This window comes from Zonotrichia leucophrys, chromosome Z, assembly GCF_028769735.1.
Source record: "Zonotrichia leucophrys gambelii isolate GWCS_2022_RI chromosome Z, RI_Zleu_2.0, whole genome shotgun sequence".
NCBI lineage: Eukaryota > Metazoa > Chordata > Aves > Passeriformes > Passerellidae > Zonotrichia > Zonotrichia leucophrys.
This window is the reverse complement of record NC_088200.1, coordinates 66,947,368-66,971,631: the sequence shown is the minus strand read 5'-3', so window position 1 is coordinate 66,971,631 and position 24,264 is coordinate 66,947,368. Positions and strand designations below refer to the sequence as shown.

Here is a 24,264-nt window from a genome sequence, read left to right as displayed (position 1 = left end):
GAAGTGATTTAAGTATTCAAGGGAAGTTGAGGTAATTCACATGTCTCATCTTTTTACATTACAGTATTACTACACAATAATATTTCACTGCAGAAAGAAGGAAATCCTGTGGCTTAATAAAAAAGAGTCTTCATAGATGAACTTTGAACAGAAGTTCCTAGGGAGAAACTGAATACACAAACAAATGACACAAACGAGGAATTCCTACCCTGTAAAAATGTTAGTTATTTCTAAATGTCTTGCCACATTTCTTTCTCTACTAATATAAGCCTATTTAAACACCAGTGCAAAGACTGTTTCTGTAGACCAAGCACTCTTCCTTCACACAAAAGATCCATGACATAACAGATTACTTTCTTTAAAAATGAAAATGTGATTTTCATACACTTATCTAAATAGTGAAGTACCTTAATGAATGCTAATTCCAGTTCACAATTGACTCATTTTTATCCTTTTGTTCCACAGTCAGTAATTGATGGACTTGAATTTGTAGCTAAGATCTAAAACTCCAGCCTCTACCACTCATCAGCGCAATAAAACCAGAGCTTTAAACTCCAGGTGTTACCAACAGTGTAGCAGAATTAACAGACAAGGGACTTCTTTACAACACACACTGCTTAACACTGAATGTATGACATTATGTATTAAGACTTTAAACATAAACATGCATAATGTAAGGACTATAATCTTACTTTCAGCTGTTTCCTCAGCTCTCTGCTTTAAGATGCATTATTTCAAAACAGACCAGAATCAACTCCTCCTTTTCTCCAGAACTGGAAATGTACTGACTACATGAAGTTCAGCTTTAAAGAGGGAGTTTTATGATCTTTTGGAAATATTCTACAGCATCTGAGTTTGTCCAACCTACCTGTAAGTCAAAGTCTCTACACAAGGCTTTGAAGCAGCAGCCAGTGCTTGCTTGCACTGCAGTATGTCCGCCCATTTTACTGTCTTCCAGGTGCATCAATTTTTATGCTGTTTGGTTCAAGTGGTAGCTGAAATCCAGTCTAAGCTGAATTTGACTGTGATGCAAGCACTACATTTTCATGTAAATGCACACTGTCATAAAAGCCCTAAATTTTGTACCATCCAAAAGACATGATCAGAAACCTCATAAGCCCTGTTAGCATTTGGAATTAAACTTATTTTTGTTACAGGAAAAGCTGATTATTACAGAATTACCCATAAACTTGAAGAATTACCAAAAATTCAGGTCACACTTTCAGTCTCACAGGCTTAAAAACACAGTGCTTTTCCAGAGAAGTAACATAATGAATTTTCCAAGCCTCTTGCTTGGAATCTGCCACTCCTACTTACATGAAAAACTGCTGCTCTGATTATCTTTACAGACTAAATTACTGAAAAGAAGTTCTGTCATTACCTACATATCAAACAACATTCTAGATTTGAGTCACTTATTTATATGAGTAACACAAAATTCTTTAACAAGCTTTACCATTTTAAATATTTACCTATTTTGAAAGAATCTCTCCTACTTAGAGATCACAAAACTGAAGACTGTTAATGCACCAGGCACGCTTCTTAGCTCATGGAGAAAGGATCTGATCCTTTAAGGTGTTCAAGCCAAAAGTAATTTTTTGCATTAAAACCTTGCAAAATTTATGAGAGGTTTTGCATTCACCACGATCAAAGAAACAAAAAGAAGTATCAGAGATCTGAAGCGTGTATGAATCTCTATATACTGCAAGCAATCGATAACAGCTTAACTTAAAAATAAACTCTCTTTCATTCTTGTTTTGGTAGACTAATCAGCTCTTGAAGGCATCAGCAAAGAAAGAATCATAGATAAGAAACACAAGGCCATGCATTAAGAGATATCCTTCTCATTATCAACACTACTCTGAATTTGGAAAAGGCCATTACATATCTTTCCAATTTAACATGAACTTTTAGAAAATACAGAACACGAAGAATATTTGGACCACCTGAGAAGTAAGCAGTATTTATGCAGAAGAGTATTTTGTATTCACTACTTAAGTGTCACCTTACTGGAATTGCACTTACCTACAATACTTTTTTCTGGAGCTGGAGGCACAATATAACCAATATGCATGTATTTTGTTGCTAATTTGCTGTGCAGGCCAAGAAAATCACTGAATCTTCTTTTAACAGAGAATTCATTTTTGTGGAATATTGAAAGTGATGTCTTAAAAAAAAAAATGTTGTAAATTACTGATTTATCTCGGCTACGATACAAAGTATTGACAAAAGTTTGTTGCAGTCATTGCGGTACCTACCTTTGTTGTTACTCTGTATGCCATATAAGCATTCATGCCATCCCCTGTAAGAAAATTAAAATACTTAGGTAGTGTAATCCTGTCATATACTTTTCAGTCCAAAAAAATACATTAAAATAGATTTCCATTTAGATACTAAAAATTGCCAAAGGAAAACTAAAGAGGAAATCATGCTTATATCTAGGAATAGTCTTCAAGGAATAAGACAGTCTACAATCTGAAGTTTTAGGCTCAAGGAACTTACCAACTTTCTCTGGGTCTGATACATTGATTTCTATATCAAACAAATCTCCATTTGCTTCCTCTTCAATCTAGGACAAAGAGAGACCACATTTAACAAGGTAATGGACACCCATATTATCTATGGATACAAGGATAAGAATATAGAAGAAGGAGGAGAAAAAGTCTGTATTTGTGTAATTATGAAACATTTCCAGTTAATATACTTTCTAATGTTGATATACTTTCCAATGTTAATAAACTTTCTAACACTGACTGTGACTGCAACCAAAGTTTTTGGGGTAAACTTGGTAGTGCTAAGTTTACAGTTGGACTCAAATGATCCTAAGGGTTTTTTCCAAACAAAATGGTACTGTTTTTCAGTTTTAAGACCTACTGCAAAAGCTTTCAGTGCAAGAGATTTAGGGGTCTGTTCATTGTATCACCTACAATGCCAGCAGACACTGTGGTTCACAACCACTCTCATTTGCAACGCTTCCATGTGCCTGTAATCCAAGAACAGACATTCCTTTTCGGTAACAGTATCTGTAGCAGAAGAGCTTGGGAAGGAAAAAGCAACAGAAAAAAAATTCTCTGATACTCGTCTGAGTTCCAGAACTTCATAATCCTTCATGTACTATACCTAAGTTTGATAAAAAGAGATATCTTAAGAAATGCCATGGCAGAAGGGACAGAACCAGGGCTGAAGGGGGCAAAATCTGAATCAAATGCCATCATGTGGTATCTGGGGAAGCAGGCATCATTGAGTCATGGGTAGGGTCTTATATGCAAAGTGACTGTCTGGTAAGAGAACTCTCTAGAATGAATGGCACTCAGCAATGTTCATGCTTTGACTGGAACACCAAATGTAAACAGAAATGTTAAGAATGAGATTACCCTCAGCTGTTTGTTTGCATGCAGGATAACTCTAAAAACTGCTTGTTCAATTTCCCTGTTAGGAACAGCTTCAGAAATACAAGTTGAAACTGTAACAAGCTAGTTAGAATTATTTTAATTAATAACATTTCTTATGTATCAAGTTCACAGCTTACTCCTACACACACTTTAAAAGTATCTATTCTGAAGGAATAGAACTTCTTACTCCTAATACTACATATCTCAAATATAATCACCTCAGTATGAATTCTCACAGTATTCCCATGAGTCTAATTCATACTAAACTTTTTTTTGCAAAATAAACAGCAAAGTATAATGCCATGCACCAATATTTAGGAGCTGGTATTTTAAAACAAGGCAAAACTTAAAAATCCAAATGAAACATTTGCATAGTTTAGAGTTTACAGCATACCTCTTCTCTGGATCTATCAAAAATCACTGGGGCTGTTACACTTTTCGATTCCATTCTGGGAGCTATTAATGCGGTAGGTGTTACAGGAGTGACTGCAGGAGTAGGTTCTGGTGAAAGTATTGGATCCCTCTCCGGACTGTCCAATGAAACTTCTTCTGTTGCTTCTAGATAAACATATTGAGTTAGCAATAAATTTCCTGTGCAACACAGATGGATATGCATCACAAAGACAACAAACATGCATGATGACAAAATAAATAGCACCCATTTGTGCATGATGTTTTTCAACATCTAGCTAAAACCAGATATGGCATTTGAATTTGTAGTACAGAATGGGTTAAATTAAGACCAGTATTGCCTTTTTTTTGAACATTGTTCAGTAAAGAGTATTTTAAAGCAGTCACAAGCTACAAACAATTTGTTTCCATATTACATATTGTTATTTTTTTTACCACAGGAGCAAAGCTTTTTCATCACCTGTTTTGCACTCTGAACAATAGCTGATTTAGTCATATCAGATGGTAATTAAGCAGACTAAGCCATATAACAAATGTGGGAGTATAACAAACTCCCACCCCTGCCAAATATCCCACAAACTGTAAAGTAGCAGTATGAGCCAGTGAGACATTAAGATAATCTTTAGTCTACCTCCATGCTCTTTGGAGCTTAAAACAGCTCACTAGAAACTGAGTACTCCTTTAAACTGTGGACAGTTCACCTACCTTTAAAGACAACACAAACCCCTGCTCTACAAATCTCACCTGCCACTGTGAGATTCTGGCCACTGACAAACTACACATTTCCTGGGTATACAGAAGTTCCTGTTCTAGGTCAAATAAACAAACAATGTTGTGTTCTCACTAGACATGCATATGCAAGAATTCCAGTTTCTTAAAAGATAACATGGACCACAGAATAGTCATTTGATACCAAAACTGACTTTCCAATAGACCTCAAGTCCTTTCACAAGCTAGACTTTTGTGGGTAGTACTTACCTAACAGGTAAAAAGGCAATAAACCAAACCAGACACTCTTTCTGCCTTGAGGCTAACAAAGTTTACTGTCATAATTTTATTTTGGAGCATATCACTCAGAATTGCTGAGTTTGGAAAGGACTTTTGAAATCATCTAACCTCCCTGTTCAAGCAGGGCTCTAGCTAGAGCAGGCTCAAATAGATCACATGAGCATCTTCAAGGAGAAGAATCCACCCCTTCCTTGGATAACATGTGCCAGTGTTTGACCACCCTAACCAACAAGGGAAAAAAACCCCAAAGCCAGCATCATCCCCTCAACCCCCTCAAAGACAAGCAAACAAAACCGTAAGATTTGTCTTATGTATTATCTGGTTTTCAGTGTGTAGCCATTGCCTCCTGTTCTGTCAGCAGGCAGTACTGATAAGTCCAGCTCCCCTTTCTCCATTCCCTACCATACAGTACTCATACTCACTATATGATCCTCCCCACCCCAAGACCCTATTCCAGGATGAACACCACTAGCATTCTCAATCTCATCTCTTATGCCATAAATTTTGTCCTCAATCATTTTCATGGCCCTGCACTGGACTCACTCCCATCTGTCCATGTCTCCCTCGTATTTGATAGCTCAAACCTGGACTCAGCACCCCAGGTGTGGCTTCAGCAGGGCTGACCCAAGTGGAACGATCAATTCCACTGGAATTGATGGCTGGCATTGCCTTTCCTAATTTCAAATTACATAGTATTTTCACAATATTTTCAAACTAAAGTAAAAACCAAGCACCTTATTATATTTTGCATTTTTAATATGAATGAAGAATCTACAGCCATTCTTTGAAAACAATTATTTTCATAGCATTGCTTTATTCTTACTGCTAAAGCTTAAAAACATAAATATCTGCTTATGCTTCCTTTCCTCAAATGCCACAGGAAGGACACTGAGTCTTAATTTAATAAGGAATTTTAATTCAGAACCTAAGATCAGGTGGGAAGTCATACTGAGGCAGTTGCAAAGGAGCTTTTAGATTGGCAGAATAGGAACATTTCAACAAGAGGCAGTTCTCTCCTTTGGTACCTAACAGCATTCAACATACATGTTATATAAATGAATATTTCACAGAAACATTTCTTGGAAAAATATGCACATACATACATAACAATGTATACTATATACATGATGAAATGTAAAATACAAAACATTTCTAAAATAAAGCAACTGCACTTCAGTTCTTCCTTTTTTCTATCACTAGCTGTATTCCAGCACATTCAGGAAGCAAATCATCAACCACCACTTTCTACTTCTCTATACCTTCAAATTTTAGACAGGTTAATAAAACAAGTCAAAAAACAATTCAATCATTAGCTGAGAACACAATCCTCTTACTGAAAAGAAATCCTCCTGAAAAAACTGAATTTAATGTAAGAAAGCAGCACTGCTATCAGATGAAACAGAAGCACACTTCTCCAGGCTTTTTCAGACTTGTATCCACATACCCTTAGTATCACAAAGTGATCTAGGTTGTGCATCAAATGAATTCCAAGCAGGATTAGCAAATTTTTAAAGGTGCTGCCTGGTGCTTCTTTTTTATTTTCCTGAAGGTATTTACCCACAGAAAATAGTATCTGTTTGTTTGATAGCAGTAAGTCAGTTATTTTAGGAAGAATTGGGAATTTATGCCTTTCTCCCTCTTGTTATTTCTCACCCCAGGTTTGGCACGCCACCAGACACTGCAAATCTAGAAGCGTCACATGGAAAAGATATGGGAAGGGGCATGATGGGACTCAGTTGGACAGGGAGAAAGGTTTTTTTTAACAAAAATGTTTAAGGATTCTGAAAAGAAAAAGAAGCATTAGCTTTATATAAAACAGCAGGCTCTTCAAGCTATTTTATCCCCCTCAGAAAAGCAGTCTTAGAGTACATGAGTTGAAGATCTATTTCTCATGAAATAGAGATGAACTCTGGCATTTATGCTTCTTACATGTCCCTTCACTTTGAGTAATCAGATGACAAAGTCTGATTAAAAGGTTTTACTGAATAATTCTTCTGCTTGTTTTACGGGTGTGCTATTTTTCCCCATGGAAACATTAATATGGTAGGCTCCACAGTAGAAACTATGGCACTTCCAGAAACATTTATTTAATCTATTAATTTTAGATCTTCTCCTGAAAACTTAGTATGAAGTTGTGGTTTTGTGGTGTAGTTTATTGCTGGTTTTCGGTTTGAGAGGTTTTGTGCGCTTGTGTGGGGTTTGTTTGGTTTTTAAAATATTCAGTATCTTTATTAGCATGAAAAATGAAATCTAGATGTCTTCTTTTCCAGGACAGTTCTCAAGAGCTTAAGTTCCCACGTAAAGAGGCAAGCAACTGCTCTGTCCAACTTTGGGGAGGAAAATAATGAGATCCAACACTTAACATCAGTTATGGGAGTTACCAGAACATATTAAGAACTCCCACCAACCTAATAGTGTAGACTGCTAGACATAATTACATACTTTACAATCTATAAACAGTCTTTGTTAGGGATCACTGTCAAGTTGCTTAGCTCCAAAAGAACATGAAAACATTCTGCTGTAGGAGACAACTACATATGCTTAATTAACGTTTTACAGCCAGCCACACTTTTCTACCAAAACTCAAGCACAGGCCTTAATCTCAGCATTATACAGAGCTCATTTCTTTATTTTTCACCAGCAGGTTTTGTGAAATACCATCTTAGAAAATGCAAGTTTGCAATTCTTCACTAGCAGCTCACTTTGGCCACAAGTTATTTCACTAGTCACACTTTCAAATGTCAGATCATTCTGATATAGCTTGAACGATTAAACTGGTTTATTATCTTTGAAAGTTTGTCCATGTTAACATATAAATCTGGAAGTAAACTTAAGCAGAAGCTGTTATGTAGAACAGAGGACAAGGTATTAAAAACGGCATCTCTGGGCATGCAATATTTCAGAGACTTTATTGAACTGAATTGACTGTAAGAACTACTACACCTAAGTCATAGCCCATTGTCCTTATTATTATATCAGAGGTATTAAACACAGCCTTAATGAGAACAGGAATAGTTTTAATGCAACAGCGACACACTAATACGACCACCTTCTGACTTCAAAACTGTAGGTTCACATGCTTTTGTGCATTTATTTTTTGCAAAATAACTGAACAAGCAGATTCTAAAAAGCAGCAAGGCATTTGCACAAACTCTCCATAGCAGACACATCATATGACAACGGTCTGACAGACACCATCAGCTAGAAGCTTTTCTGTTCAGATGTGCCTGAAGAACCTATCTTGCCCGGATCAGAGAATTATCATTTCCTTTCCTGTCTCATATCCCAAGAAAAAACCCTAAAGGGTAAAAAAAAACCACAAACCAAACAACACAAAACCCCACTAAACAAAAAAACAACCCAATGAAAACAAAAATTACCCCAACCCCTAGAACAGTGGCTTTTCCTCAGGACACAATAGCTAGACACTTCCATAACATGATCCATTCCCAAACACATTTCTGACCTGAAAAAACATAATAACAGTAATCTTTTACCCAACAGAAGAGGGGAAAAATTACAGTTTGCCACTTTTTTGAAGAAGGTGACAAAAAACTGATAAAACTTTACAGATGAGTTCACCATCTAGTGCTTTTCTATGAGCCCCAGATATAAGAAGCACAGACAACTGTGTCCTTCATGGGCAGTCCATGGCACATTTGTGCAGCTATACATTGAATTTTGGGTCAACATTTTGGAAGACTAGTTCAATACGCAGCTCTTCTCTGTACAATAGCAGTTTATTGATGACCAAGCTTTAAGATGCATCTCCAAATTCCTTAAGACACACCTAATACTGCCTTATTTGAAGCACTGACCATTAAGGTCTCTGCATGTAAGAGCTCTAGAGGTAAGATAAAGTAATTCTTCTGGCCAAATAATCAACATAGTGACTTTTATTCCGAGGGTGAAAGTTTAAGTGGGTTTAGCAAGACAGTTTGCTTTGTTACAGAACGAAGAACCACAACAAAGCAGAAAAATTTACTCATCTCCAATTATTGAAGTTGGAGGGAGACGACCCACCTTGCATTGGTCAGCCATCGACTCCACTTTATTCATCAATCAGGCACCTTTTATAACCGTGTTAATTAAGTTCATGCATATTGCAAAATCTGAGCTCACAATAGGTCAGAGATAACATACCAACCCCTCCTTATGTTTTCAATACCAAGATTTGGGTTCTCAAAATTATTCTTGCTTTCCCAAAACAGCCAAAGATAGAACATCCACTTGTTATGAGAAAGCTGCCTGAGAACTCTGATGTGCAAGGCTCTCAAGGCCTTCATGCTTGTCACTTTTACCTGTAATTAAAAATAACCTGAGAACCTCTGCTGTTCACAGAAACAGGCTGTGAGAACCTGCTCCTCACAGCTGCCTTTTAGGCCATCCCTGAAAAAATCTCCAACATCCAATGACAGCAGGAAAACTAATTTCTTCAATTTTTCAGACCCTGTTTTAATAGTTCAGTTATAAGTTGCCAGAGTAAAGGTAACGAATATCTATATTGCACATATTATTTTGCAGCAGCCACAGAAACACAATAGCAAAGACATTTCAGGCATAATAAAAAAAGTCTAAACCATTTCCCAGGATTCTGTCCTGCATTAAAGCCACAGAGAAAATTTGTACTGCTTCACCTTCTTTTCCATTACGCTGCAATATGAGGTGGAAAAATGGCAAAGTTTCATTATGTCTACAATAGCTACAGAGGCATACCATCACAGTTTTTAGAAGTCTGAGAAACTATAATTGTTTCAGACCCTGAAGAATGGCAATCACTCCTCTCAGGAGCCACAAACATGATTTCGTTTACCTGGATTTTAAAGCATCTACTAATTCAATATGAAGGAACAACAGAAGCTACAAAGCTGTGGAGCTTCATATTTTTCTTCTCCTCACTTAAGTGTTCCTTTAAGATGTGCCAAGTTAAGATTCTTTGGAAAAGAATCTTAATTAATTGTCAAAGAAAAACTCTGTCACAATCATTTTAAAATTAAATTGTGCTCTCCTAGAAAGCCAGACTTTTGCAAGCATGCTGGGAGCAAGAAATTAGGTATCTCATCTTGCCCTTCTCATGCTGTTTCTATACTGACTAGCAAAACAGCCCTAAGAAAGAAAAGAATAGTTATACTTGTGAGTGCACAGCACTGAAGCACAAATTCAACACAGTTTTTTCACAATGGCATTTCAGAATGGCAGTGACACAAATACTGAAGTTCATGACTTGAGTTCAACAGCTTTAAACAAACTTTTTGCTTAGAACAGGAAACTGTGAAAAACATCGTATTTTATCTCATGCTCCATAAATCACATTTGTTTTTTCCTCAGTTTGAGAGTACTAGACTCTGTACTATAAATTGAACTTCAAAAGACCAGTCTCAGCTGAGGTGGAAGTGAAGTGCTAGATGCCTTCAGTTCAGTGCTGCAAGTGCTCAGAGAATGTCCTACATGGCAAAACCCAAACTCATTAAATCAATTCCTTGTGTTATTCTCACAGCATTCATTTCAGTTAAAACAATCTGGCTACAAACATTTGTTCCTTCTGTCTGACTCCCCTCAATATTTACTCCAGTCTCCCTTTTTCTTTTCTTAATATTATCCAAAGGAGAATTGGCTTTCTTAAAATATCCACTCCAGATGGCTCTGTGGTTATAAAAAGCTGGCTTTAAATACTGAAGCTAAATAACCAAATTACGTACTAGTACTAGAAAGCTAAATTGCTAAAGCACTTATGGTCTTTGTAAGCTATAAGGCAAAACAAATGCAGAAAAAGAGTAAGATCACCCCTCTATCCTTCATTCCTTTTTTCTTTTAAGACACTTTCAGAGGGGTACCAAACTTGTCAATACATTCTAACAGTGTCATGAACAAACAACTTCAAATACATAGAAATACAAATTATGGAAGTTGAGAACAAATGTAATGGGCATGTGAATATATGCATTTATACAAAATAACACAGAACTAATGTGTCATTCCAAAAGTGTCATTCTTTTGGAATGACACATCAGGTAACCAAAGAGGATGAGATTACTGTATTCAAAGCAGACTGTCAGCTGACTAATGCAACATGAAGTAATAGGGAAAATGATAGTATTGAGATATAACATTCCGAACCATCTTATGCACATAATATATTTCTAACTATCCAAGAAAGTAGCTGGAACATTTATGTTCCTACAACTGTAATTGACAGAAACAACAACGCACATTAGCATAGTTCAAAACTGACACCGAAGTAGCTACTGATTTATGAACTTTTAGAAATGTTCTGTCTATTAACATATCACTTTTCAGAACTTTCATATCTTTTTCTAAAGCATGCAGTACTGTCAACTGTCAGAGACACAATCATGCACTAGTAAAATGACAGGACTTGTCCCTTGTGCCAGTTTGTTACCTTTCCATTAAAACAAGAGTAGTAAGAAGGAAATAGTTGCAATACAATCTGAATTACCTCTCTCTTTATAACTGGAAAAAAGGCTGGGACAGCTTATGCATGACTATTGAGTAGAAAACAAGAAAGTAACTTAAGTCATGCATTTCCAGACCAACAGATTTGAACATTTTGAATCACAAAATTATAAAGACTATTCTTACTGTCAGCAGACAGTGTTAGTGTCCAGCTTAACACCCACACTACACACTGGCAGTACACTGTGGGATCTCAGCACCTCAGGACTGAGGTGCCGAGTCACCGAGACCACCCTTGGGGGGCTCGGGAGTCCTGGAATGTTGCCAGAAGTGTCTGGTGGCTGGACTTTGATCCTACACGGGAGACGACACCTGTATGAGGATAGGAGGATTTCACCGGGGTGAATGGTGAAGGGATTAGTTAATTAGAGGGTGAGACACAGGGTTTAGGATTTCTGTACAGGGGGGTTTAGAGAAGTAAGATGGAGGAATTGGGGCGTGTCCTGTCCTTCTTCTTCTTCTTCTTCTCCTCCATCTTCTGTGGTGATGGTGGCACTTTAGGATTGGTTATTACTAAAAGTGCACTGGCTAATAAGGGTAAAAGGTATTGGGGAAAAATGATAAATATTGTATACGCAACTTTGGGTATAAAGATAGGTGACCGCCCCGGAGGGCAGGGAGTGTGCTCATGGCTGGCTGCTGAGCAGACCTCTGTCGGGCCGAGAGAAAATCTTTTAGATAAACAATTAGATAAACAATTAATAAACACCGAGACCGAGAAAAGATCTGAAGCCTCTCCTCGTCCTTTGAAGCGCAGGCTGCCCAAGGCCACCCCGGGCCTTTCCAGGCTATCTAAACAGCCGGGAATCCGACAAGTGGCATCCCTGGATGGGCTACCCCCCACCAAAACCTTTCGGGGGGGGAGCAGCCTTGAAGCCCTGAAGAGCCAAGAGGGCAGCTCCGACCTTGGACGAGCTCCCAGGAGAGCACTGATAACTCCTGAGGAGAGAAGCCTGAAGAAAAAAAAAAAAAAAAAAAAAAAAAAAAGAAGAAGAAAAAAAACGGCCAGGACAGTCTGCAAAAAACAGCAGTCACTGAGAACTCCACCTCTCAGCTTCTGCCAATTCGTAGCAGAGCAGCCCGGACCAGAACCAGAAAGGCGCCTCTGGATCATCTCTCGTGACCTGCTGGACGGAGATCGAGACCTCCGGACCGCTCTGACGACAGATTCGGTGAGAAAGTCAAAAATAAGAACATGGGGGCACACTCTCCCAGGAACGACGGGAAATTTTGTCCACCTTACAAGGCGTGACTCAAGCATACACAGAAGGGATCCCAAAGAGAGAATTAAAACAGTTATTGTTATGGGCAAGGCTCAACTACCCACTTGCAGAAACAGGCCTGCTATTCGAAGTGGGGTTTTGGCAGGAGATAAACAGACATTTATATCTCTTAGCAACAAAAAAAGACAAGACAGCGTTAAAGCTGCTCTCGCCAGCAAGAATTATGCTAGAAGGCATTTCGGTGCAGTCGAAATGCCGGGAAAAGCAGCGAAAGGCTGCGGCACCCTCAGAAGGAGGGGGGGAGCAAGGCTCCGGGAAAAAATTAGCTCTGGCCTCAAGAAGCCAGGGGGAAAGGGCTCTCAAGAAAAGAGAGCAGGAAATAATATTAAAACCCCCGGTCCCAAAACCCAGAAACCCCAGTGTCATGGTTTGACCCAGAAACAGGATTTCTGGGATGCTGTGTGGATGGGGCCAATGAGTGCTCAGATTTGAATATTGCCATCTGGCCCAACCACTGGGCACTGGGATCCACCTCCAAGAACACAGGGTAAAAGCAGGGCTCTCCCCCTGGCAGTTTCTCTTTGGATTTCCGGCGGTGAAGGAGTTGAGTCTCTCCCCCGGCCCAGTTGCTGGCTGGGCTGGGGGAGGGGAAAAGCCATGCGGCCCGGCCCGGGAGAGGTAGGCCTGGCCCCCCTCCCCCCAAGGGTGGAAGGAAGAAGTAAAGAACCCGGGAAGCAATGGGCAGCCTGTTTCCCCCCCCCCACCTTGGAGACAGACAGAGAGAGTGCAGCCGGTGTTTGTGTGCCGTTACCTTGAAAGCAGTAAACATGTGCTGGCAGCAGGCAGCCCGGCTGAGGAGATGGTGGGGGGGATGCAGCCAGGAGTCCAGCTGCTTGGAGGAGTTTTTAACCCTTTTTTGGACAATGAAAACTTCACAGAACATTAACGCTTCCTAGACGAGATAAGAGTGGAGGAGGACGAAGGAAATGAGCGAGTAATGAAGATCTGGACCAGAGAGAGAGAGAGAGTGAGAGATGTTAGAAAGATGGAGAAGAGGGAGTGGCATTTTATGCTGGACTCTTTTGTGTAGCCATGGACAGAGCTATGTTTCCCTGGAATACAGAGACTGAGTCCAGGGGGAGAAATGTCCCAGAGCCAAAGAAGATTCAGTGTGGGTACCCCTCGGCCCCAGGGGGTATATAAAATATGGGGGGGACAGATGTCCCAGAGGTGAGAGATTGAGCTTTTCTGGAACTGGACACAGCCTCCTTAAAAGGACAACCCTGGAAGCAGCCCTGATTCTGGTCCGGTGGTGAGAGCACCGGAACAAGGACGGAAAAGGCCACCACGACACATGGAAGGACTCCCTTTCCTCTTGAGGAACTGAAGCTGAGCATTCTAAAGGGTGGTGCTGGACCCAGAATTGATTTTGGATTGTATTGTATTGGGAATTTGCGGGGGGGGGAGGAGGAGGAGGAGAGTGTTTTTGTGAGGTTTCATTTTCCTTGGTTTTTTTCCCTCTTTTTTCTTCCTTTTGTGTGTGTTTAGTAATTGTCTTTGTAGTTTAGTTAATAAACTTTTCTTCTTTTTCAAGTGAGAGCCTGCTTTGTTTATTCCTGGTCAAAATCTCACAGCAGACACCAGAGAAGGTGTATTTTCATGTGGGCATTTGGCCTTGTGCCAATGTCAAACCAGAACACCCAGGAAACTCCTAAAGCGTCCTGAAACTCCAGAGAGCACAGGGGACTCAGGATTGGAGGGGGGGAAGCAGGGGGGAGAGAAGGGATTGGGGGGGGCGCTTTCTCGCGGCGGCACGGCGGCAGCAGAACAAGGCGGCCAGGCTGCGGCGGTGCAGGCGGGGAGCGCGGGTGAAGAGATAACGGGAGACACGTGTTCAGGTGCGGCTTTGGTCAGCGCAGCGCCGGGGGTGGCGGCCGTCCCGGCTGGCAGGGTAGCAGAGACGCGCGCGGCGGCCAAAACTCGCAAGAACCCGGGGGGGGAGTCACATACCAGCGCGGGGGCGTCAGACACGGGCGGCGAAATGGGGGAAACTGCGCAGCCCCAAAGGGCCACCGTAGTGAGACGCAGGAGGCGCGCGGTTGTGACATCAGACCCGGTGCGGAGGTCGGCTCGGATCACGGAGCGGGCCCGGGGGCCGGCGGGAGGCGGGCTGCACACACCGGTGGGGGGAGGAGTGGACACAGCGTCAGAGGAGGAGGAGACAGAGTCGGGGGCAGACCGAGGGGAGGAGACCTCGGAGGTGGAACAAGGGGGAGAGAGTGACATCAGCTCGGGAGAGACAGGGAGTGGCTCGGAGAGCACGCATGCGCAGAGAGTAGAACGCGGGCAGGGGCGGGCCAGATCCCCTGTGACGTCTCGGGCGAGGAGGGGCCGTGCTCGGGATTCTACATCCTGGGGCTCCACACCCTCTCCAGACTTGGTACCTTTGGTTGAAACCCTCGGGGTCCAAGACTCATCCCTTCAAGGGAGACGTTCTGGTGTTCAAGCTCCATTTCCAGCTGAATTAAAAGCTGAGCAAACACGGTCTCAAATGAGGTCGCCGGCACGACAGTCCTCCTCCTCCACGGAAGAGGAGCAGTCGAGCTCACTCCATCATCCGAGCCAGGGAGGCCGGTGACAGCGCCACCTAGTGGCAGGAGGACAGAAGTGCAGAAGCAAATAAGCCCATCTAAAAGATCTCCAGCGAAGGTTGCTTCCTCTCAACATAATTTGGTCTCTACTGACAGCGGAAAAAAGCCAATGTCTGCAGAAGAAATTAAACCTAGTTCCCCTGGAATTGAAGGCACAGCAGATGAGACAGCTGGTGCTGAACCTGAAGAGCTCTTCAGACCATCATCAGAAGTTTTTGGAATGGGCACAGACTATCTGGAACAATTTGGGTCTTCATCATTCAAAGAATCAGCCTTGAGGAAACAGTCACTGTATTTGAACTTTGACCCTCTGTTGAGAGACAGTCCAAGAAAACCAGTTTATGGTACTATTGCATTAATGAGAGTATCATCACAGCTCCATCTCAGCCTGGGCCTGTTGCTGATTTAAATACAGTGCCTGAGGAAGCTGGAAAGCCTCTAGTGAGTCTTGAGAGTGAAGAAAAACCAAAAGGACTAGATCTTCTGGGGACATTTACAACTTCTGCTGATCCCCTAATTCCAGACTCAGCTCATGGCTGGCTGCTGAGCAGACCTCTGTCGGGCCGAGAGAAAATCTTTTAGATAAACAATTAATAAACACCGAGACCGAGAAAAGATCTGAAGCCTCTCCTCGTCCTTTGAAGCGCGGGCTGCCCCAAGGCCACCCCGGGCCTTTCCAGGCTGTGGTAGTGTGTTGTTAAGTTTCTTGTGTTATTCCCCCAATTTATGTATTGTTCTCCCCTACTATGTGTAAAATGGTTTCGTTCCCCCAGTTTTTCCCGCCACTGCTAGCCTGCCAGCTAAGTTGCTATAGCAACCGCTATTCATAGTTGCCGATATGTAATTGCTCCTCCCCTGGTTTCCCTTATAAGTGAAAGTTGTTTCCTCCCTGTCCAGTCAATCACTCCCTTCCTCCTCCCAGGTTTCGAGAACCTTCTCCTCTCTGGAGATGGTGGTTGGCTGGGGTCCCAGGACACCTCCTTTACCTTTTGATTATTGGTCCCCATGGAGTGTCAGTTCTGTGAAGTTCATCCCCTCACCTTTCCCGATTGGCTCCGCCTGTACCCACCCCCCCTCCTTTATAATCCTGTTTTCACCCCCTATGAAAAAACTTTTTCCCGGATGGTTTCCCGGTGTTTGGATGCGGCATCACCTTCAATAAACCGATGTTTAACCCCCGGGAAATGGTCAGCTCCGTTCCTCTCCTATACCAGCGAGGTACGCCAGTCCGCAGCCAGCACAGCCCGAGGCCATCAGACGCCGGAAGGGTGCTGGCCAGGAATTGCAGAGGGGCGTCGGCCTTTCGCCCTCAGCTAGTCGGATTCTAAACTTCGGGCCACATACGCTCTCCTCTGCACCAGGCTATCTAAACAGCCGGGAATCCGACAGTACACATCACAGAGAAACTTATAAACAAACTCAACTAGCCGCATTTTTCACAAGAAAAGACCTCTACAACACTGTCAAACTACTTTTAAGGTTTCAATCCTCCCTCTCAGAAAAGCACATTTCCTTCAGTCCAAGGGTGAAATGGTTAGTGCAGGCATGCTAGAAGAAAACAGTCATTACCAGCAAAGAGATCTTCTCTGTCACCATCCAGCACGATTTCTGCTGGCTTTGGACCATTGGAGTTTGTGCTGAGGTCTTCGGCAGGAAGACTTGCTGGCTCTGGAGATGAAGGACTTGACTGTGTTAAAAAAAAAAAAAAGAAAAAAAGTGAAATGATTATAAGAGAATGAGTTGCCATATGTCAGTATATAAGAATTATTGCAACACTGTTTCATTGCAAAGAAACAAAAGATTTACAGAAAGGGAACTCTGTCAGCTATTTCCATTTCCCATTCCTAGCACAGCAACAATGAATACAAGACATGAGCTAGTCAACAGCTATTAATTTCTTTGTTTGAGAGAAAAAACAGTCAACAGTTTCTTCAGGTTTATTAACATGAAACAAAAGCTACTACAGAATGACCTAGAATAAGTTTTTAGTGATGCCAAATGTAACTTGATTATTAGGTTTCTCCTGGAAAGGCTTGGATTTAAATCTGGATTTGTACATAGCCAAAAATCAATATGGAAATCTCCAAGCGCTCTGTGATTGAAAAGAACATATTAAGGCCATCCAAATAATTACAGCTTGGAGCTGTAAGAAATTTTGTTAGCTTTGCAACAGGATTACTGCCACTGAGGATCAGAGGATCACACTGTATAGTACATAGAAGCTGGGCTTACCACAGACACAGTTTTTTAATTCACTAAAGACTAGAACTTGCCCTGTTGAAGACACTAAGGAAAACTAAAGCAACATTGAAACCAGGCCACAAATGAGTATGTATTACACCTCATAGCTGAAGGTTTTAAGCAATTTCACAACTCAGAAGTAGCATATTTCAGAAGAAATGGTCTGTCTCTCCAGCCAGTGCTGCGTAGAAGTGCGAGTTCAAAACCTTGCATTCTAACTAGAACAGAAAAGCATGGAAATGCTTGATTTCTCAATGCTTGAGGTTCAAAAAGGTTAAAGTTTTATCAGCAAAAGCAGTTCTTCACTGAAACATGGTAGGTACTCATTCCAAACCAGTTTTGCTGCTATTTAGCTTTGAACAGCAATCCACTTACATTTTGATAGACTGGAGCTTTAGGACACAGTGGGAGTCTCCCACTGGCACAGATGCAGAATGCATGTAGGTTTGTGCTTGTCAAGTCACTGCCATGAAAAACAGCCATAGGGAAGAAAAGCCTTCCTGAACCTCTACAGCACATCAGCAGAGAGCTTTCTGCTTTATCACTTAATTATGTAATGAATGGTGGAAGAGAGCCCTTGGAGAATGCTTATACCTTCAAGATATTCCCTCAGTCTATCCTCTGAGTGTTAGTGGAAGTAGCTATTTCAGTTACTAATGGTTATTTTTGACCATATCTGGCTTCTAATCACAAATCTATTCTATCAGACACAAAATTCACTTTGAACACTTAAATCTGATCAACCCAAGGAAAATATCTGCATGCCTAAAGTTACAAATTAACCAAAGGTCAATACAGAGGTATTCCCACTTTAAAGAGAGATACAGATTCCTCTAAGAATAGCTATAAATACATGACACCAAGTCCCTTTCTGTTACTGAGCTGGGAAAGAGCCTGTCCAATGGCACAGAAAAAGCCAATATTTCTGCACTGGATACCAGGCTTCATAGCTGTAGTTAGTAGAGCAGTTACAGGCAGCTCTCTTCAAACTTCTTATGGGAATATTTGCAAACAGCAAGGGCTCAAACAGACCTTATGGGCACCTCAGAAATGTGAAGAGGAAAGCTGACCAGATGGATATCCCAAACCTTGTAAAACCATGCTCAGCAAAGCTGTGGTGAAGAAGGACAGAGAGGATATCCAGAGTTAGAACACTTGTTACACTTCTCTCTTCCTGAAGATGGCCAAGCACAGGCCTGCCCATGGAAGAGATGAATAACTGCAACTTTTATTCTACCCATCAAATTCTCCTCATCTCTGTCTACTGGTCTTCTCATTTTTACCCTTGCAATTTTTCTCTCCCAGGTCAGGGGGAGTCATGAATGCCAGACAGAAATAAACTTCAACAAGCTGACAGGTGATAAGGTCCCTACTGGTCTATTCATCTTTCTGTGGCTCTTTGGTCCTTTTAAACAGCTATCTTCTCAGACAAGATGAATTAAGAATGGGACTAAATATATTCACTAAGAGTTGTGACTTTATAAGAAAAAATGTGTAGAAGCATCTCAAAAATTATTCATGGTCTGAACACTGCATTAGGTTGTTTAAGAGTTTTGCAATGAAGCATAGTTTCTTCTCTTCAAAATGGGCGTAGTTCTCAGAGAACTACAAAACCCCAGCAAGGCACTGCCCTTATGTATGAAAAACTGAGTCAATAATTTCTAATAACCTGATTATTTTGCACAGCCAGTGGGTCAGAAAGTGCCTCTCAGAAACCAAAGAGGCACCCATACCTGTGAACAATATATTAAGCTGTTTCAGTTGCAGTCTTCTATGGATCAGAGCCAGAAGACAGGACCCCAGCTTTGCTTTTTTATCTCTACAAAATACAGCTAAAATGGCCAATGAAAAATGCCTGTCAAAGGAGTCAGCAGTCAGCGCAATGAAAATCTCTTTATCAGACAAGATATGGAGATGAGACTAACAAAAACCTCATGGCACAGACAAATAGCATAGCTGTTTAGAAACTTTAATTTTACTCAATGCCAAGGATTCACAAACTGTCATAAACACATCCATTTCCTGAAATGTGCACAGCTGTGAAATTTCTGAACAACTCCTGAGCTGAAGGTTTGGTGAAGCTTCCAATAACCAAGATACTCAATAGCCAGGACATCCAGGTATCCAGGACAGTCAGGATCCTGCCATGTTTTTCTTGAAAACAAGTTTCTGGTAAGATGCCTGTGGGCCCATTCCAATTTACAACGTCAGTAACAAGCTCTATTTTCTGTTCTTTTATTGTTCCTTACATCTGGAGGCAATAACCAAGTATTTTACAGCTCTGACTTATGAAGAAACAACAACAAGATCTTGCATTTTCAGCTGGTTGAAATTATAGCTCTAGACATTTGGACATCCTCCTTTCTCTGAATAGTAGAGTACCTCCAAACTAGTTCTGCTTGCATGAGCCCCTCCTCACTTCCCTCAGTCAAAACACAGAAGGCTGACAGAAGGTGGCCATCATCATATTCTAGTTGTTCAGGTTAACCCATCTCACTGTCTAAAACAGGCTTACAGGAGCTCACAAATCACAGCATGGGCAGAGACAACACACTCAATGGCAGGACAGTCTCGTTTGCACCAGAAAGGAAGATGACACAAGCAGCCACATTGGAATAAATTTCCACATACTTCCATTACAGCCTGGATTTAACATCAAGCAACAAGACACACATTTTCAGTGGAATTACATCAATTAATCTTGGATACAGACTTAGCTTTCTGCAAAGGTATAATACAGTATTGAAGGACTTAGTCCTTTTCTCTCTGATATTCCAATGGGAGCTTTACTGCTTCCACAGTAACAGCCACTGTTAAACTGAATGAATATTATTAAAGCCATCTAGACCTCTGTGGCTATCTAGTGTTTTGCCTCATGTACAAAAAACAGATACTGCAGATCTTTGACATGAACAGATCAACTGGCAATGAGATTATTACACACCCTGCCCTAAATTACAGTCCTTGATAAATTACTACATCTACTGCTTACTGATTATTTTCAAGTTTCTCCATGTATTTTTCCATTTAAAAAACCCAAAAACACCAATAAACAGGAGTATAGGAATGAAAATGTAGGTTTGAATGAGGCAGCCTAGGTTTCTCTGTTCACATGGCAACTTCATGAAAGACAGACTGGCAGTATAGAGATAAGTGAGAAGTTTAGGGAAAGTGAAATAAGAAATGGTGCAATATATAAACAAGAAAGATGACAAAGACTGGTGCATGAAGGAGGAAGAAGGTAGAAATGGTGAAAAGAGAGTAACAGTGACCATTTTTTCAGAAAATCTAATGTATATCTTACACATATGTCACCAAATTTGAGTTTCAGGCAGTTGTTTGTGGACCCTTCTAATGGGAGCAGAGTACACAAACAGCAAATTAGCAGTTTGTTGATTAAACTTTAATACGGAGTGATTCTTCTCATAATACACAATTAACTTCCAGAACATCTTGTGGTGCAAATCTTGGACACTCTTTTTAAAAAAACAAAACCCCACAATGGCCAAAACCAAAACAAAACCAAAAACAAACCTCAAAAAAACCAACATCATGAAAAATACAAAAAAAAAAAAAACCAACCAAAAAACACCCAAATAAAACCCCACCAAAATCCATGCACTCGAAATTTTAGCAAGTAGGTAAAAGTCTACCTAAACCTCAGGAGGATATTGAGCTACAAAAACCTGATACCTAGGAGAGCACTGCAGATGCCAACCAGCACACATGTGTAATAACCAGCGATATCACATGGAACTCACCACTGATTATCACTGTAAATGCAATTTTGGCTTAAACCATTTACATAATTCATCCCAGCTGTTCTCACTAATGAAAGCTACTCTGGCAGTTGAAGGGAAATCTCTCAGTAACGCTTTATGTAAGAGAGGCAGTGGTCCAGACTCACAATACAGTTGGCACAATGAAAGCAAAATATTCATTCTCAATCTACTACTCACTGTGGATACCTGACAGTAAAATGAGCATCCCATCAGCTCAGACAACCTAGTTCCCAGTTCACTGGTGTCCAAAGACCATAGGAAGGAAGAGTTCTCATTCTCTGCCACACAGCAAATTTTCAAGTCCTAAAATGTGCTTCCACTACACCTCAGAAATCCCAGGTGTTACAGCTCAGCGAGATCTTTCTACTATTTCATTTTCTATAATTGAGAGAGTTTAATTCAACACATTAACTTTTTTGCAACATGCACAGAGAAAATATTTTCCATTTGAAGCCACTTAAGTAACTAAGCCTCTCTGTACTTAAATGCTACATATTTGCCATTCACACTGTACAATGAATGTATACTTTGTCAAAAGCAACTTAGCTTGTGTTTTCCAAATGGAGACTTTGTTAATATGGAAGCTATTTGAAAGATGCATTAGAAAACACAGTTTTTCCTCTGCACAATCAAATTATAGACAGGAAAGGCTGAGCACACATTTTGAACTGCAAAGAGAATGAAAGCAAGATAAAATAGGAAGGAAGTGAAATTAATCATGCTAAAAGCAAATAGCTCCAAGATAAAGCAGTTGGGAACCCTTTCAAAGTACCAAAGCCCTCATGTAAGCTGGGTTTGGACCTCAGTGTCCCTTGCCACACTCTCACTTCTGGTATCAGCAACCGTATGCATGATTAGCTACAAAAAGCATGACACCATTCTGTTGTTACTATACAACTCCCACTGCCATTTATAATCAGTTTGTCCATGAATATTTACCAGACTAAAGTAACACTCAAGACAAAAGTTTAACTAGGCCTACATCATCAGACAATCACTCTTCTCTGGACTATGGTACTCTACACGATGAATCCTCCAATTTATATTCAAGCTAGTAATAAGTCCAAAGTCAATTTTCATCACCTCTCTCTTCCAAATCTGCAGGAAAATCACAAGATTAAGGCAGTTCCCTAAATGCTGATGCCAGAAAAAGCTTACTGACACAGCTTTTAAAAGCTTCTCTTTAAGCAACAAGGCTTCCCCTTTCCCCTTAGAGACTCTATCCCAAAAAGACTGTGTACATAAACAAAGCAGCAGAGCGGAATTGTCAGCAATTGATACAAAGCCCATTTCTTTGCCAACGTCTGCAGTTAGAGGAGTTTCAGTAACTTTTTTATCTCATGGTAACTGTGATTTGGACACTAAATCTATCTTATCTCCTGCAGCTTTAGTTTCAAACCACATCAATAAAAACATTGTTTGCGTTACACTGCAGTCTTTCTCCGGGCACTGAAAAAGACTCCAGTAATACACACTGTGTCACACAGAGATGCACAGAACTCTACTCATGCAATTTTTGTCAACTGCAGATTCACATCATTGCTTATTCCTTCAGTGCATTTTTCCCACAGATCTTTTTCTACCAATGCACAGATTATAAAAAGAATCTATAAAAAGAGAAAAAAAAAGTAGCTTAAGAAAAGGCAAGTGACTTTAACATACATTTAAAACCCTCTTTCTATACTGCAGGGTTTTTCGCCAAGGACAGACAAAACCAGAGCAAAACCAGAGAAACATGCACCAATCCTATTTCTGTAAATGTCAGGGACAGAAAACGCTTCAGGAAAAGAGGAACAGAACAATTTTCTTTTTAGATGGCCATCTATGCAGAGGAAGAATAAAGTTCTTCCAGAAGATACTGGCAAGACACGTAGGTGGAACGTGACCACAACAACGTGCCAAGAAGGCTCCCGCTATAACGAATGAACACATAAGCGTTTCTCATGTCTCCTCCAGCTTCTTTCCCGGCAGGTCCCAGCAGCAGCCGCAGCACAGCACTGCGTCGGCTCCCTTGGAAAAAACCTCAGAGACAAATAAGTTTCTACAAGATCTGCAAACTGAAATGGAGTGAAGCCTCGGAACGAGGCCAAACAAAGAAAATGGGTGGTTATTAATCCACTCTAAGACGGAGACACACACACCCACACTCACACCCACACCCACATACCCCAGCGAAATTGGAAAGAGGTAAGGTGAGAATATTCCCCATATAGCAGAAGAAAAGGGTAAATGAAAGCAAAACGTTGGTACTTGGAGAAAAGAGGTTTGAGCTTCTCCTGGCAGCAGAACCCCCATCTCTCCGTGACGGAAGCACCGAGGAGCCGAAGCAGAGGTGTGCGGTGGGGCCGCGACCTGGTGGGGGCCAGGTCGGCAAGGGCAGCGGCGGGGCGGGGGCCCGCGCAAGAGTGAGGGGGGCCTGGGCAGGAGCGAAGCACCGGCGGCGTGCCGGGGAGAGGAGGCTACAGGAGGGGAGGGCCCGGCGGGCGCCGGATCGGCCACGGCGCGCAGGACCTGCAGCCGAGAGCGACCTCTCCTCACCTCCAGGGTGGACACGGTGCTGGTGAAGAGGTCCTCGCCGTCCTCCAGCTCCTCGAGGTCGGCGGGCCGCGTCTCTCCCAGCGGCGGCGGCTCCCGCTCCGCCGCCATCTTCCCCTCCGGCCCGGCCCCAGCGCTCACGTGACTGCCCGCCGCCCCGCCGCACGTGACCGCGGCGGCCCGGCCGGGGAGGGGCCGGGCAGTGTCCGTGGGGCCTGCGACACCCCTGCAGCCGTCACAGCCCTGCCACATCCGCAGCCCCTGCCACATCCACAGCCCCTGCCACATCCCCGCAGCCGCCACAGCCCCTGCCACATCCTCACAGCCCCTGCGACACCCCTGCAGCCGCCACAGCCCCTGCCACTTCCATAGCCCCTGCCACATCCACAGCCCCTGCCACATCCGCAGCCCCTCATCAAACCCCTGCCACAGCACCTGTCGCATCCACAGCCCCTTAGTCTTTCCAAGAAGAGGTAAAGACGCAGAATTCCATAAGTTAGATTGTTTGGTTTTGGGCACTCATTAAGAAAGGTGTGCGAGAAGTTTA

General features: G+C 41.8%; 2 protein-coding genes across 2 annotated transcripts in view; both read right to left on the bottom strand.

The window, feature by feature from the left end:
• Positions 1-23,858, bottom strand: part of SNX2 (sorting nexin 2) — a 35,140-nt gene extending 11,282 nt beyond the window's left edge. The window contains exons 1-6 of the mRNA XM_064735280.1: positions 23,721-23,858; positions 16,729-16,846; positions 3,787-3,950; positions 2,503-2,569; positions 2,259-2,302; positions 2,026-2,167 (exon numbers count right to left, since the gene is read on the bottom strand). Coding sequence (XP_064591350.1) covers positions 2,026-2,167; positions 2,259-2,302; positions 2,503-2,569; positions 3,787-3,950; positions 16,729-16,846; positions 23,721-23,828 — 643 coding nt within the window. The 5' untranslated portion in view covers positions 23,829-23,858. The remainder of the gene's footprint in view (positions 1-2,025; positions 2,168-2,258; positions 2,303-2,502; positions 2,570-3,786; positions 3,951-16,728; positions 16,847-23,720) is intronic.
• On the bottom strand, positions 13,375-16,592 carry LOC135459656 (uncharacterized). Its single transcript, XM_064735887.1, has 3 exons — positions 16,504-16,592; positions 14,519-14,987; positions 13,375-13,513 (listed from the first exon to the last, which is right to left on the bottom strand). The coding sequence occupies exons 1-3, from the start codon at positions 16,590-16,592 to the stop codon at positions 13,451-13,453; spliced, it is 621 nt and encodes a 206-aa protein (XP_064591957.1). The 3' UTR covers positions 13,375-13,450.
• Positions 23,859-24,264: the final 406 nt, after the last annotated feature.